The 17,103-nt window shown below is 38.9% G+C and overlaps 1 protein-coding gene across 2 annotated transcripts in view; it reads left to right on the top strand.

Moving 5' to 3' along the window:
* Nucleotides 1-16,143, top strand: part of GABRD (gamma-aminobutyric acid (GABA) A receptor, delta) — a 19,064-nt gene extending 2,921 nt beyond the window's left edge. Inside the window, exons 2-10 of one of the 2 annotated variants that reach the window (XM_010286394.1) lie at nucleotides 4,812-4,970; nucleotides 6,812-6,924; nucleotides 7,508-7,575; nucleotides 8,465-8,685; nucleotides 10,086-10,168; nucleotides 12,426-12,563; nucleotides 13,474-13,629; nucleotides 14,230-14,441; nucleotides 15,701-16,143. In XM_010286394.1, coding sequence (XP_010284696.1) covers nucleotides 4,942-4,970; nucleotides 6,812-6,924; nucleotides 7,508-7,575; nucleotides 8,465-8,685; nucleotides 10,086-10,168; nucleotides 12,426-12,563; nucleotides 13,474-13,629; nucleotides 14,230-14,441; nucleotides 15,701-16,000 — 1,320 coding nt within the window. In that variant the 5' untranslated portion in view covers nucleotides 4,812-4,941 and the 3' untranslated portion in view covers nucleotides 16,001-16,143. The remainder of the gene's footprint in view (nucleotides 1-4,811; nucleotides 4,971-6,811; nucleotides 6,925-7,507; nucleotides 7,576-8,464; nucleotides 8,686-10,085; nucleotides 10,169-12,425; nucleotides 12,564-13,473; nucleotides 13,630-14,229; nucleotides 14,442-15,700) is intronic. The other variant, XM_010286393.1, reaches the window with a different exon arrangement.
* The last annotated feature ends 960 nt before the right edge of the window (nucleotides 16,144-17,103 follow it).

Here is a 17,103-nt window from a genome sequence, read left to right as displayed (position 1 = left end):
AAGAGTACTATTGACAGGAGTTTTGGGATCTGTGTCTGTACTTTGTAATTCTTTATGGAAAGATATTTCAATTCTCTAATTAAGAATAGGTGTATCTTTTATATTTAAGATCCTGTTATGTTAAATGACTTTTATACATTTGCATAGAATTGTCCTTCTGTTGTGTGTCTCCCTCAGCCTTTTACTTCTATTCACGGAAACAGAGCAGCTTTAATATGTGAATATATGCAAAGAGTGGTCCGTTTTCCGTAGCTTAAAACTCCCAGAGAGGAAATAAGTGTTTTGATGTTCAAAAGGTTGCCATGTATTAAGCCTACTGCTTTTTCAATTACATTTCAAAATACAAAACGTATTTACAGTAAGCTTCACTTAGAGTCGGGAATGGCAGGTGGGAAGGATACTGCTCTGGATAATCCTGGAGTTTGACAGAGGCCAGATCGTTCACTGACCTTGCAGGATATTCCTTGTCTTTTTCTCAAGGAAAAGTTTTCTTGAATGGCAGTGACATCTGGGACATTTGCCCCCAAAAGGTTATTTCAAGGAAAATGAAATGTACTCCATCTCAGTCATTGGTATCAAAATGATATTTCCATTTACCAGGTTAAAAGTTTCATATAACAACTGTCACAGTCCAAAAAGAATCATTAGCAGGTATAAAGAAGAAACAGGAGATGCAAAAAGTGATTTTCCACATCTTACTGCTACACATGTTTGTCAAAAGGTTAGTGCACTCTCTCTACAAGTGTGACCTGAAATCGGTATCTCAATGGACACTGACTTAAAGATGCTGCTGAGCTTTTTGCACTGCTGCTAGAGCTTTTGGCACTGCTGTGCAAAAATAATATTTCTAATGTTCTCTCTTGTTCAGCTGCTGTAGTACACTCATTCACACAGAACACATAGATTGCCTCTTTCCTTGGTGGAATTTAAATACTTGCCAGATTTTTCTAGTAATATTGATAAATTTCTAGAAACCATTTTCAAGTAGTGTGCTGGAAGATAGTGAAGACAGGCTAATACCTCACTTGCCTGACAAGTTCTTTAAGGATCTGCTGTCCAAGTTGACTGATGCTTCTCTTTCAGATCACTCCACATTAGGAGAATGCAATGGTCCTGCAGCAGCTGGGAGAAAGATTTCAGCTCAGATAGAAAGGATTTTGGGATATATGTACTTTTTATTCTAGAACTGGTAGTACTTAGCTCTGAAAGAGATGCGTTTCTTTGCTCTGTCATTTGAGATTCATTGCTTGGAGTTGCTTTCCCTAACCTATGTAATGGACAGTTTTGTTAGGGATGAAGCACTTCATAGTTTTGCCCAGTTTATCAACGGTGACTTCCTCTCTCCTTTGTCTAGTGTGCAAGAGAACTATCTATTCTTTTCGTAGTTCAAACAGCAGTAATCTGTTTGCTACTGCTGATAACGAACTCTGCTGAAGTTCTCACAATGCTTGAACTCCAGATATGGACAGATACAAATATATTCTTCAAAATATCTGCTTGAAATGAGATGCGTACAGAGTCAGAGTGTGGATGAAAAACCATTTTCTTCAGCTTTAGATTTAGGAATGACTTCCAGACTGATATTAGTACATGAGTATGTTGCCATTCAGTCAGCTAGGCACCCACTCTGGCCTGGTGCAAAGTAAAGATAAGCTTTTTGATGAGCTGTTATGCCCCTTGAATTTTACAAATCAATGGCTTAATTTTACAAAGTCTTTTTCTTACTAAAACAAGCTTTATAGCAGCTTATGTCAGGAAATGAAGATGCTGAATCAACTAATAGTAGTTTACTTTCTTTTCATCTTTACTGCTTACACTGTGAAAAGTTAATCCCTTCCAATGTCTCTTTTCTGTGCTGGTCTTCCTTTTTCAGGTACAATAAATGAATAATATTTTAGGCCATATATAATCCCAACTGCTGATCAAGGATGAATGAAATTTTCTCACCGTCTTTCATGTAACTTTAAAGCACTGGATCTGATGTACAGAAGTCCAGAGGAATGGCTCAAAGGAGTTATCATAAACTGGCCTGTAAAGTGCCATGAAAACAAAGGTCTGCTTTACAAAGTCATCATTTTTAACTGCGGACTGCTATACTATCTTCTAATATTCACACTTTTGTCTTCACCAGATAAAAAAGAAATGAAAATATTACAGGTAGTATAATATTTTTTAGTTTGTTATTTCTCCTCTCCCTTAATATTCTTGATGGACATAAAAGAGGGCAATGGGAGATGGCTGCTATGCTGGAGGATGTGGGACGACTTTAGATCTAAAGAGCATATATCAGACTGACACAAGCAGAACTTGGACTCATTTACAGCATGCTGAATCGTACACCCAAGCATACAGCCCGTGCAACATTAGTTCTTATGTCTGTATTGTTTCCCTTGCTCCATCAGCCTCTGTCAGTCTGACAAAATGTAATTTGAAGAACATGTGTGTTCAAAGTAATCACTGGGAAATTTAAAGGTAAAATGTAGGTTGACAGAATCACAGAATGGTTGAGGTTAGAAAGGACCTCATCTGGTCCGCCCCCCTGCTCAAGCAGGGCCACCCAGAGCCCGTTGCCCAGGCCCATGTTCAGACGGCATTAAAATATCGCCAAGGAGGGAGACCACAACCTTTCTCAGCAACCTGTCCCAGTGCTCAGTCACCCCACAGTGAGATAAGTGTGTCCCGATGTTCAAGCAGAGCCTCCTGTGTTTCAGTTTGTGCCCATTGCCTCTGGTCCTGTCACTGGGCACTGCTGATAAGAGCCTGGCTCTGCCTTCTTTATACCCTCCCTTCATGTATTTATACACATTGGTAAGATCCCCCCTGAGCCTTCTCTTCTCCAGGCTAAACAGTCTCAGTGCTCTCAGCTTTTTCTCATGAGAGATGCTCTAGTCCCTTAATCTGCATGAAAAAATCCTAATATTAGCAAGAGCTTTTGGTCGCTCAGTGACAACTGTTTGTAAATGAAACTGCAGGTTATTCTGATTCACATATTCTCATGGAGTATCTAGAAGGCATCCTGTGAGCACCATGCTAGTGTGTGAGAATGGCACTAACTGAGTAAGAGTAATTTTGTTGTCCATTTCAAAGAAATTTAAAAATGAACCAGTAGTATAAACATCAACAAAGTAAATCTAGCCATGAAATTATTTCAGCTGTAATATTTTAATAACCCCCGCTGGTATTAAGTGCATATAGCTCCACTAACTTCAATACATTTGTTACACTGATGATCTGACCCTAAGGCCTTATTAATAATAGAAACAAGATTATTTTTAATTGTGTCATGGATATTTAGGTAAAACTCCCTCTAGATTGTAATCTGCTTAAAACACATGGCAAGCGACAGCCCACAGTTTTTAACCCAACTCTCGTCACTTTAACTTCCTTTTAGCTCTATGGCTCTTGTCAATGCCTTTAAAATAGAATACTGACACAGGGTAAGTGCTGCATACTGTAAATGCTTTTTCAAAACAGATGAGGCTCCTGGCAGTTCTTATAGTGACACTACTTCTTTTATAGCAAGTGACTGATTATAAGTCAGTTATCCAGGGATGAGTTCTTGATGCACGCATGTAGCAATACCTATTGTGAAAGGGGAGCAGCAGAATTTGTTACTATTTTTCTCAGGTTGAGTATTTATAAATATACATGGTATTCTAATTATTCTGATTTTACATGACTTGTACCTAGCACTTTCGTACTGTTGTGTATGTAGGAAGCATAAGGTAGATTCTCCCATCCTCACAGATCAGGCACGCAAGATAGGTCACTAGAGTGCAGCCATCTTTTGACTCGAGTATTGTTTTCAAAACGCTACAGAACTTGGCTGAAGTTTTAGCAACATGAGTGGAAAAGCACCATCTTCTACTGAAAAGGCAAAGAGATTTTAGGCAGATATATTAATTCAAGCATATTGTAGTTTTTATTCTAATTAGGAAAAGATATAAGCATCATTCTTTACCTATAAAAGGAGCTCAGATATTTTACCCATTAGGAATACCATTACATCGCTATGGCTGAGACTTACAAGTTACAAATAAGTACGTTTTTTAAACAAAATACGTTCAGTATAGTTTTATATTCTCTAATCCGCCAAGGCCTTAATTAAAAAAAAAAATTGTTTTCTGTGTTAACTGATAGCCTCAGTATTTCCAGAAGTAGGGTAGTGAATGTAAAAGAAAATAAATGAAAGAATTTCTGAACTGCAATGTTTGATGGTATTGCAGAAGAATGCCATACCTTAGCATCTGGATCTTGCGAAGTATTATGAAACTATAATTTAATCTAATACTGACAGTTGGATGATTGAAAGACCAGCACGTAGGAAACAGCATATAGTTGATGACACCCAATAAAGAAGGCAAAAACTCTGTCAACATCTGTTATAAATCTTCAAAGCCCTTGTCTAAATCAATGTTATTCCAATTTATGTAGCTGAAAATATAGCTCTGAGTCTTCCAAGATCCTTACTCAGAAGAGATAGAGGAACCTGAGAAATATCTGAGATAGTAATTTGAGATGAACATACACAAGTGCGCTCATGGCAAGGAAACGTTATAAATGCAATTTAGTATATAACCCTAATTTTAACAGTTTGTTGTGAACTAATGAAGCTTCACTTCGGAGCAGTGTCCCTATGTTTTAAGGTCACTTAAGCTTTGACAACTCCGCTAATGCAAGTTTTCAGTGTCCCTGCTGCTCAGGACTTACATTTATATATTGTAATCCCAGAACTGCTTCCTTATATAATTGACTACATACATGTGAGGTGAGAATTTTCTGACCAGGGCAATCAAAGATTTTTCTTTCAGTCCCCTGTGAAAAGAAGAGTTGGTTATTGTAGGGTACTCTGCTACTGTGCTAGCAGTAACTGCATGTGCTGAGCTGAATTCCCAGACTGGCATATGTTGGAGACAAAAAACATGTGTTTTATGTGGGTCAATGTCGCATGAACACTCTGAGAAAGTTATGTAAGTACCGAGGCAGAATATGTTTATGGATATTACTCTGCAGCCTTCCATCAACGTTTAACGAGTTTCTCTTCAGTTACTAGCGATATATATCTCTCAAATGCCATATTTATTGCTGGACTCCGTGGAACATGCCGTAATAGTGCTCAGATCGTTTCGATATAGTACTTGCATTCAGATTCAGGCCCTCTCAAACCACTGGCAAATTTTCTCTATGTGAATAGTTGTGGTAGACATCGTCACAGTCCTTCATTTATCTATTCCTGTCATGTCAATCACAGTGCCGTCAAGAGGATTTATGTGAGCAGGCACAGATCTGCTTCAAATGGAGTCTGCCAGCTCAGTTTAAACAGTTAATAAAGACAGTATAAGCTTGCCTTTGTTCACAAGAGATTATGGAATATCCACATAACTGCTTGTACCAGGAGGGTTGAGGGGCTAGCATCTGCCAGGTGGTGGAAAATGGCAACAAGAAACTGTGCTAATGTCTTCAAGGAGCATCACTGGATCAGAAAGAAGCATATGCCTAGCACCTGAGAGATGGAGCCTTATTTCTAGGACTGTGGCATGCTGCACAAATCTGAAGCAAAATATTACCTCCCAAACAAAACCTACTGCCTGTTTGGTGGCTCACCCGGGTCCTAAGAGTGAGTACAAAAGGATGTGTGCATTATGGCATCCCACACTCCTGACTTGAGGACAGATGGCCAAGCACCCACACTGCCTGATGCTGGCAAGTGCAAAACAGCACAAGCAGGTGAGCACAGGGCCTCCCAGCATGGTGGAATGATCCATACATGCCCAAAACTCTGGGGCACCTGTGGGAAGGTGGAGCGGGAGAGACATTTCAGTGTTATGGATACGTCATTTACTGCTCAACACCATGGACAGGAATGGCCCCAAATCCAGGACCATAGTCAGGATTCTTGCCCCTGCATTTCTAGGATTGTGGAGCACACCTCAGGTTCCAGGACAACGGCCAAATCCTTCAGGCTCACCACTCTCAACACTGCAGAACGATAGGCCCCTCTCGAGGTTTCTGGAGGCTCTAGGCAGCCACCTCTTCATCTCTGAATGAGGGAGAACTTCTGGGCGCCATGGACAGCCTCCCGAGTTCCACTGCCACAGTGCACTCCCTCCGAGGTTTGGGTCTGGCCCACAGGCAGCTCTGTGCTGGGTGGGGGCTGTGGAGATGCCCCCTTTTGTGCTTCCATGCTTTCAGCTGTTCACTTTTTCAGTGAGATCTCCTTTTTGACCATAACTTTGTGGTTTTCAGGTGTTTGTACACCTTCTATTAGCATTTATTTTCGTATTTCTGAGGCCCAAATGGTACTTTTCACAGTATCAAAGATGTTAAATCCAAATTCCAGCTATGTAATTTTTACTGTTTTCCCATCAAAGCTGACAATATGCCAGCCGCCTTGATCTCAGCTGTTCCACAGTGGTACTAGGAGCTGTCACAGCTGCCGTGTCCTGCTACCCAGGCAGCTGAATTTCAGCATCCACAGATGCATTTTATGCACTATACAAAGTATCTTGGTTTCCCTCATGCTTTCTTTAAATTTCTAAGTCTTTTTTTTCCTTCTTTTTTTTTTTAAGAAAAAAAACTTGAAAAAGTATGTGCTTGTATTTTAGGAAGAGGCCATATTCTTGCCTGAAATATGCTTTGATTTAAACAGAAATATCTGAAATAGTTTTCATATCTATACACAGTATTTTTCTACTAAATTACCAATATAGCTGATGATACTGTAGGTGGAAGTCAATGTCTTCCATTTTTTGTTATTTTTCTGTTTGTAAACATGGCTAAGTTTTAAAAGATACTTATTCTCTTTACCTAGAGCTATGAATGACATCGGAGATTACATAGGTTCCAACATTGAAATATCCTGGTTACCCAACCTGGATGACTTGATGAAGGGTTATGCACGTAATTTCAGGCCTGGGATTGGAGGTGAGACTTTGAGAATAATGTGTCTTTTTTCTTACAATCCTTCTACTCTCTGATGTTTATGTGAACTTCATCCTCTACATGATTAAAAGGTTGTGGTTATCTATCACCTGGATACTGGACATAATAACAATCAACAATTTGCTTGATCTTGAAAAAAGACAGACTGTACAACAGAAATAGCAACACAGTCTTCTTGCTGATACAGTTCTTAAATCACTGATATCTAAGTTGAAGGAATTTTGGATTACATAAAGTGGCAATAATTTCTGCATTTGCTTGAAGCCACGCTGTCTTAAACTAGGTAATATGGTTTCCTGAAGCGATTCCATAATATTCAGTAGTCGTGATTGCATCTCATGTCCTTTATCACTGAAGCGAGGTGTTCTGTTGGAAATAGAGGACACAATCTGTAAAAGATTTAAATCTCTTGCTCTGAGGTAGATTTTACTTGTTAAGTGTACTTTATCATGGAAAACGCTTTTATGAATTCACTCTGTATGAAAGAATTAACAGTCTTGGGTCATCTATATTTTTATAGGTGCTATGATAACATAAATCACCCCATTCAAACATTTTTTCTCAGGTCCTCCTGTTAATGTTGCTCTTGCAATTGAAGTAGCCAGCATTGATCACATCTCAGAAGTGAACATGGTATGTTATCAGTTAAACCTACTAAGTTGTGAATGTATGTACTGCAATGATAGAAAGTGTAGAAAACTAAATAGAGAGCCAGTTGATCTCCAGCATGTTTGGAGTGGAGAAATTACCACAAGAAGATACTGCAAAGCGCAAACATTGTATTTTAAGACATAGTCAGAGTCTCTTCTGGCAGACATTGACAATTACAAGAATCTAGCCGTGTATGAGTCCGAGATTTCTTACTACAGTTAGCAAGGTTGGATTTGTGCAGCACTTATTAACAGAAAGACTAATATTAAGCATTGACTCCAACTTCTGTTCAAATTCCTTTTCATCACAGATACTTCCAAAAAAGAAGCTATGGGAACAATTGGCTCCTCTTTTTTGTGTAAAGACCTTTCAGTAAAGCAGTGGAGTACAACAACTTACAAGTCACATAAACAAACATCGGCATGAATTAACTGCATTTCTGAAACACAATAGATTTAATTTTAAAACCAAAACTTTGACTTTCCCTCCATCCTTTCGCTTTATTACAGATACATAACTTCAGCTAATTTTTAGTTTTTCTTTAAAAGAACCTTCAAAAACAAAAGTTGTACTTGTGGAGATAAATAAACTGATTTTCTTCATTAAGACATATGTAACTCTTGCAAGATGTTATATATAGCACTGATATTGAATCACTTTTTGATATCTTGGGTTTATCCACGGTAGAAGGATATGACAGAAATTAAAATGCTTGGGCAACTCTATGGTTGACTAAGTATAAAAATACTTATTTGCAGAGGAAACAGTTAATACATTTCTAGGCTAATAAAATGATTTTTGACCAAGTCCCAAGGCATTATCATTGTGTTTGTTTAGCATCACTTTTTAATTGGGATTTCTCTCGTCATAGGAATATACCATGACGGTGTTTTTACACCAGAGTTGGCGAGATGACCGGCTGTCTTACAACCACACCAATGAAACTTTGGGCTTAGACAGCCGGTTTGTGGACAAGCTCTGGTTGCCAGATACTTTCATAGTAAATGCCAAGTCTGCCTGGTTCCATGATGTGACCGTGGAAAACAAACTTATCAGGCTCCAGCCAGATGGAGTCATTTTATACAGCATCAGGTGAGTGAGAGGGTGCAAGAGTACTCTTATCATGTGTTAACTTTTTGAACAGAATATAAAGTAATCACTGAATTTTCCTAGGATGATTTCCTAAAATAATTATTAATTTAAAACAGATGAAAGTACTAGTGACACCTATCAGAGATCCCTTTGCTTTAAAAGGATTACACTGCCAGGAAGGTATCTTTTGCAACACTAACACATTTTCCACTGCATCATCACTGATCGCTTTCAGAATGTCCTTAATGGGAGATAAGCATCTCATAACTATTTGGTCACCAGGCAAGGAGATGCTGAATACAGAGCAAAGATTCTGTTCTCCACTCTCTCACTTATTTTCCCAGGCAACTATGAGCCTGATCTAGGCTCAACTTTCCCCATCTTTCAAATGGAGAAAGTAGTATTTCCTCACTTTGGAAGAGTGTTCTTGCTAGAACTCAGTACCTGTGTTTAAAGTTAGTTGTGTAATGTTCTAAAAATTAATGGGTGTGCACCTTTGAAATCATAAGTCTGAAGTCACCCATAAGGTGATCTTGGGGGCAGTGGAAAGGAGTAGCATTGACTCAAAAAAGTCCTTTTTATCATCAGAAGTAGCTGAAGTGTCTTCGTGACATTAGACATTTGACCTTTCTTCAATTTCCCCCCACCTGTGGGTTTCCCACAGACTTAGTAAAGACAATAGCCATAAGGATTTTGAAAATAGCTTCCTGTATTAGTATTAAGGTTTCGAAGATTCCCCTTGTGGTTTAACCCTAGCTGGCACCTGAGCACCACACAGCTGCTTCACTCAGTGCCCCCCCCACCATGGGATTGGGGAGAGAATCGAAAGAGTAAAAGTGAGAAACTTGTGGGTTGAGATAAAGGGAGTTTAATAGGCAAAGCAAAAGCCGCGCATGCAAGCAAAGCAAAACAAGGAATTAATTCACTACTTCCCATCTCCAGGAAGGCAGGAAAAACAGGGCTCCATCACACGTAACAGTTACTTGGGAAGACAAAACAGTATCACACCGAACATCTCCTGACTACTCCTTCTTCCCCCAGCTTTATATGCTGCACATGATGCCATATGGTATGGGATATCCCTTTGGTCAGCTGGGGCCAGCTGTCTCGGCTGTGTCCCCTCTCAGCTTCTTGTGCCCCCCAGCCTACTCGCTAGTAGGGTGGGGTGAGAAGCAGGAAAGGCCTTGACTCTGTGTTGAGCACTGCTCAGCAATAACGAAAACATCTCTATATTATCAACACTGTTTTCAGCACAAATCCAAAACCTAGCCCCATACGAGCTACTGCAAAGAAAATTAACTCTATCCCAGCCAAAGCCAGTACATCCATTTAGTCTTTGAGTTCTGAGGAAAAGGCTCTGTCCGAATGCAACTAACTGGTCTTCACGTTGCTTGGAACAGGATTACCTCAACAGTGGCCTGTGACATGGACCTTTCCAAGTATCCAATGGATGAGCAAGAATGCATGTTGGATTTGGAGAGCTGTAAGGGCTGAGTACAGTGTTTCATATAATCTGTATTTTGTTTGAAGCCTGCATATATGGTACTTAGCTTGCTGGAGCTTGCTGGAATGATTCTGCTTTAGTCGATGTAAGGGGTGCCTTGGGATGTAGAAATAACGGGTACAAGCATGAATCCCTTCATTCTCTGTCTTGGGCATTAGACAATGGACTTTTCAATTCCAGTTCAGCTCTGATCCAATTCAAAACTATAGGATTTAATTTAATGAAGATGAACAACCTATAGTCCTGGATTGTACAAATGAACAACCTACAAATGTCTGGAACTTTGTGCTTCATGTAAAACCTAGTGCAATTGTGACAGTCACTAGCATTACTGAGGTTTGCATCAAATCCAGTGAGAATAAGTAGAGAAGCCCACAGGCAAAATTTGATGTGCTATTTTTTCTTTATGAGAAAATAGGAAAAAGAAAGAATTCTCTGCTTTTAATGAATGCCATTGTGACTAACCCTTACATAGCTGTTTAGTTTGCCTAGGCATCCCTGTATCTGTTACACAGAAACCAATCAGAATACGGCTTAAATTCATTTGTCCTCACAAAGGAGGGTGAAGAATGAATTTATATTTTGTCCAACCTGTATTTGATCTATGATCAGCATATAATTCCCATGAGCATTAATACTTTTGAATAAAATTCACCACTGACACAAGCAGGGACCACCTAATAAATGGCAATGAATCTGACCTTTTGCGGTCTACAGGTCTTGAGGGTTGCAGAGGTTTGTGAATAGCAGTTTCTGAGCAAATCCACTGGCCTATTGATGCAAATTTATCTTTTTCTTTTTTAGCACTGACTTTGTTTTCTAGGCAATTAACCACAATACCATTTTATCCTGTAAAAAATAGCAATCTACAGTTTTACTTAGGTAATCACCAAATGCAGAGGCAGCAGACAGTGAACCAGCCATCAATTCTCTTTCCCAGCAAGTTCTGCAGGGAGTTTTGGTGGTGGTTGAATTTTTTAATTGAATTTGAGTGTTTTGAATTCAGTGAAACAAACACGTAGAAATAAAGCCTCTTTAAACAAATGAATGATTTAGTAGCAAGTTGTCCGTTAACAGCAAAACTAGCAAAGATCGATTTCCTATGGATTTGCATATTACATAAATCCCCTCATACATATTCCCCCCTTCTCTCACGTCCCTGGTGCCCTGCACCTCTCCCTAGCAGTTATCTTCCAGCTCCCACCGATGCCAAACTGCAGTCATTAATAGGCTGGTATACGTGGTGATTGTCAGGCTAGCTGGTGCATCTCAGCATGGACATGGGTCTGAGTTATACTGCTGTTCTCTAACTGGATGCACAAGTTTGATTTTCTGTTCTCTGTGCCCATTTCTTACAAAACTTTCAAGAATCTAGCATCTTTGAAATCTTTGCAACCTTTACCTTTTTGTCACTTTGGTTTCAAAATACTGAGGAAGTTCAAAAGCTGTTAGAACTGACAGAAAAACACTGCATAGGCAGTTCGCATAGGCATTGTTTTCTTATTGAACTACTTTAAGCCTGGGGGGGCCTAACAGTTGTTTCCAAGAGTGGGGACTCATAGGACCAATTTGGCTGTATACTTTACTTTCATGCAGTGTCCATTTGTAAAAGCACTGTAAGGCTTGCAAGGGGAGATACAGAGCCAACTGGATGCTTACCTCTTGAGGACACTGGGGGAATCCCTAACAAAGGAAATCTGTTTCCCTGACTGGTACCGAGCACCTATCTCATAAAATCAATTTGTGAACTTGGAGATAGACTTGCAGTACAGAATTGCACTCTGACCTGTCTTCAGACATAGACAGGTTAGATTTGGTAGTTACTGTCTTTTACTATCAGAAACTTCTGTGACTTTGAAATCCAACCACAAAGCAGGGGTAAGTAGGTTAGTTCGAGTGCCACGGTAACAGCTACTCTAAGTCAGTATGCAAATGAGCTTTTTGAGAGATAATTTGAATGTTTCTCATGACTCTGAAGTGCATTGTGCCATACCACATATTGCTAGTCAGAGTGAATCCACTTGGATTATTCTCCCTGTAGGAAAACTACCCCAATGTGACACTGGCAACATTGATGTTGCCAGGACAGTGAATTATCCAGACTGAATCACAGCATGCTTGCAACAGGACCGATGAAAATCAGCGTAGCAGAGGAATTGGAGGACTTCCACTATGTGTCCTCTAAGTTCTTAATTTCTTCCTCAAACTTTATGTTTATTCAGCTTTCTTTTGGCAGATGGCTACTCTTCAGAGGACATCGTCTACCACTGGTCAGAAAACCAGGAGGAGATCCATGGGCTGGATAAGCTGCAGCTTGCTCAATTCACAATTACCAGTTACCAGTTCACAACAGAAATGATGAACATCAAATCTGGTAACAGGATCTGTCTTCATTTCAGGGACAGTATTTGACTTTTTCCTGCATAGGGAAACCTCCTATATCTATAATAGAAAATCCCTCTTCTTAAGTAACTAATTTAAGAACATGTCAGGTGTCTTATAAGAGTTTTCTTTAACTTACATTTGCAAAAAATGCCAACCTTTGCTGAGCCTTCAGGTAGCCACTGTAACATATTATGTCCTTTAGCTCTGTATGTTTGACAAAATACTGCATGGAGTAGCAAGACAGCACTTGAGAAAAAACACTTGAGGTATAGCTCACATTTTCTTGACCTAATTTGCAACTTTGGGTAAAGAAAAATTTCCATTAGCCCTGATGTTATGAGGCTTATGATGTACAGTCAGCTCATTCTAATTCTATCCAGTAGAAGTCAGTGGCGTGTATGCGTATCACTGGGTTTATTGCAATGTTTGTGAAAGACTGGAGTAATTTCTTTCCTGCCGATTTTTCATCCTCTTTCATGTATTCAGATTCTCATTTATGCTGCACATCTCCTCTAAGCTCTTTTTTGAGTTTGAAATTAACTTGGCCTTTTAAAAAATCTAAATTTAGTATCTGGAGGACTTTCTACAGCAGATGATAAGACAGTACACATTTTGAAGCAATACTGTTATTCGAGAAGACTCATGATTTTATTTTCAGATCTGGCATTGATATGACCTGAGACAAGTCATTTGACCTATTCTTAGCTAACAGTGCTAATGAGAATGTGTAGGGTTTATGAAGACTAATTGAACAACATTCAAAAAAGCTTTTTGTGATCCTTGTCTGAAATATGTTTAAGAATGTAAATCTGTGTCGTTATAAGAAATGTTATTTTGAATATCAGTTCAACTGTAATTCACACAGTCAGAATCTTTCTTTGTCTGCTCTTTTTTTCCAGCAGGTCAGTTTCCCAGGCTCAGTCTCCACTTCCACCTTCGGCGCAATCGAGGAGTTTACATCATTCAGTCTTATGTTCCTTCTATCCTACTAGTGGCCATGTCATGGGTATCCTTCTGGATCAGTCAGTCAGCTGTGCCTGCCAGAGTGTCACTAGGTAAAATAGACAGTTTGGGGAGCTAACAGGGAAGGGTATGCTGAAGTTGAAATTATGCTCTCTAATAATGCTCATTTTCTGTGAAGGTCATTTATGAATACTATGTTTATATTTACAGAAGAGAGGGTCCTTTACAAGATTTCCCTCATGTTTTAATTTCCGTCATGCTATCAGAGCAGCTGTCTCAGTAAAGAACAGAATATAACCATCTACAGATGGTTAAAAGCAATAATGCATGTGAGGCAGATGTGTGAAAGAATTGATCTGAAGGAACTGGGACAGCAACAAAAAAGTGTTCTTAGAGCTTCTGGATATGTTTGCCTGAGTAAGGGTTGCAAAACCAGGTGCAAAAGTTTTTGAGGGCTAAGTCTTCTGGTTTTGTTTGTCCTGATCTAGAACAAAACCAAGGATAACATGTTCAGAGCTGCCTTAGTCATACAAACGCACAGTTTTTTACAAGCTCCCCTGTTTTGAAAATCAGAAGCCACACTATTAAGGGGCTTCTACTGTGAAAATACTCCTCAGCTTCAGATTAGTAAATACACTTATTATAGTGTATACCATGAAACCTAAAATAAAATTTCTCACACTACACTGCAGGTATAACTACTGTTCTTACTATGACTACACTGATGGTCAGTGCCCGATCTTCACTTCCACGAGCATCTGCCATCAAGGCACTTGATGTTTACTTCTGGATTTGCTATGTGTTTGTCTTTGCCGCACTAGTAGAATATGCATTTGCACATTTCAATGCTGACTACATGAAAAAGCAAAAGAACAAGATAAAGGCAAGAAGGCAGAGTGGAGAGGTAAGTAAGCGTAATACTGAATAACTTTGCAAAAGCAATCACCCAGCATCATGACCTTTTTCTACTATGGAAGCAAATTCTTCTACCCTTTTTGAAAAAAAAAAAATCATGGTTAATTCTTTTGTCACATTAACATGACCAGCAACAAAATGCAACTGCTAATTTCCCCTTGCAGCATGGTTAGCACTAAAGACAACATATTCTTACATGGTTTGTTGCTGTATTTAAGATAGGAAATGGAGAATAAGAGAGAATGAATAAGAAGGGAGGCAAAGTATGCCTTGAGCCAGATTTGTATGTCTTATACTTTGAGAATACATTTAGACCCTTTGATATTTGTCCAGTCCTTAGTGTAAGTTACAGTAACCTTGAGTTACTCCTGTAGGGTCAGAGCAAAGTCGTTAATGACAGTATTACATGAGACGGGGAAGAAAGGCCTTTTCTCGGAAGGTATTCTTTGGTAGGTGCTTCTGCTAAGACTCTTTTAGCTCTGCTACACATAATAAAATGCTCTCCGCAAAACAAAAACTAGGCCTGTAGTCTTCAGTGTTGTTCCCTGGAGATTATATTTTTTACACCCAAGCTGCATAAGGTAAATACAGGTATAATTAGCATGGATGTAAGTTATGTAGAAATGAAGCCCAGTGAAACTGAACAAAGGAGTCTGCAGATGAAATTTGTTCCAGGGACTCCAGATGGCTTTGCTGCTTTCTTCACGTACATATATGCATGTTAGTGATGAAGCAGAGTGAATTGATTAAGGAACAGGGTTTTTTTTGACAATTCACAATTTGTGGTCCAGGCCTACATATTTTTTAACTCTCAGGCACCTTGGGTATTAATTATTATTACTTCATTTTATTAAGTTGTAGAGGATATGACTGATCCATATTCATTTTCTGTCTCACCTCCACATTCTCTCAGCTTTAACAAGAGCCTCAGAATTGCCTTTTGGCTTTGGCCACACAATGGGATAACTGTCTCCTTAAAGTCAGTCAATTGTTTTCAGTCAGGAGGGCCTAAGCATGCTGTCTCAATGGTGCCTTGGTAATTCACAGCATGTAAAATTATAACCATAATTTAGACGTGGTAGCACGGAGTCTTTCAGTGGTCCTTCTGCCAAAGCAAGTGATAAATACAATTCAGCACTTACGGATCTCATAGGTATTTCACCATATCAGGATCATGGCTAGCTTGGATCAAGTACACTACCTTTGCCCTATAAACTGCTATTACAGGTTCTCCTCTTTCCTTTGCAGATAAATGTGAAGAATGCCATTGTTCTGTTTTCCCTTTCCATAGCTGGTGTGAACCAGGAACTGGCCATTTCCAATAGGCAGCACCGAATTCCCAGAAGCCTGCCTGGATCATATGGCACAATAGAAATAGAAACTGGAGAGACAAAACAGCAGCAAGTAATGAAACTGGATAAAAAGAGTGGTCTGAAGTCCCTCTTTAAGCCCATTGATGCTGATACCATTGATATATATGCCAGAGCCGTGTTCCCAGCAGCCTTTGCAGCAGTCAATGTTATATACTGGGTTGCATACACAATGTAAAAAAAAAAAAAAAAAAAAAAGAAAAATTAACGTGAAGAGCTATGAATTGAACAATACATACGGACTACAAAGCCCTTGCTGAAACTGTATTAGTCCATCTCATCTCAACATATTTTCCAGTGAGCTCGAGACATTTCTGAAGTTAAGAAAGTCCTGCTATCAGTTCCTACTAAAAGCAGCAATTTATTATGTCTGATTTGATACCATAACAATTGTACTCTGCCAAACAATCCCAACTCCTTATTTCCTGTGTTACCATGAGACAATTTTTGATATGTACATACTTGCAGCAAAGGTTTAAATCTTAAATTACCACGGTTTTCCTCTACTTTAAGGGTTGATTGGTAATGAAGATTTGACTTTTCACACTCAGAACATTTCCATTTTTGTAATGGAAGAGCTAATTCCTCATTTCCACACAAGTGTTTTTCTGCATCTGCCCTTCTGTGGGATGGTCTAGGTTTAACAGTAGTGGTAAAGTTGGAGTTTTTAATCATAAAAATCTCATTAACAAAGTAAAAGGGAATAGAGGGGAGTGGAGGCTTTTTCTTAAATTATTATTTGTCTTGCATAAAGTATTGAAAACATTTCAGTGCTCTTAGTCACAGCATGAAATAAAATATCCTACATAAACTTCTACTGAATTGTTAATAATAACTGTATTACATTTCAGATCTAAGCTAATGAAAGTTTAAACACTTAAACACAGTAATGTTTATTAGTTTAATAGGCCCCAAAATAGGTAAAAGTGATTTAGAAACACAGGGAAAGCTCAGGCTTCCTATGTTGGATTGGGAAAAAATTTAAAGGTGTTTGATAATGCAGGAACTCAGACTCCATTTTCAGGAAGGACTTTGGAATTTGTTCTGTTAATTTTCAGTGAGCATCTACCATGTGTGCTTCTGAAAATATCTTTTTTGCATCTGTCCCTAAATAGCTGAGTGAAGTAAAAAAATGTCGTAAATGGCTTTAAGTTACTCAGTTGCTTTGGATATTTTTGCCATTTTTATTCAGAGGCTGACCTAATATGCTAAGCCTCTTCACTTCCATTATTTGACAGTGAAATTTGTGGGTACTCATACACACTCCTTAATTCAGGACTA

This window comes from Phaethon lepturus, unplaced genomic scaffold (assembly GCF_000687285.1).
Source record: "Phaethon lepturus isolate BGI_N335 unplaced genomic scaffold, ASM68728v1 scaffold17134, whole genome shotgun sequence".
Taxonomy (NCBI): Eukaryota; Metazoa; Chordata; class Aves; order Phaethontiformes; family Phaethontidae; genus Phaethon; species Phaethon lepturus.
Note: the sequence above shows the minus strand (reverse complement) of the source record. Positions and strands in the feature narration are given on the sequence as shown.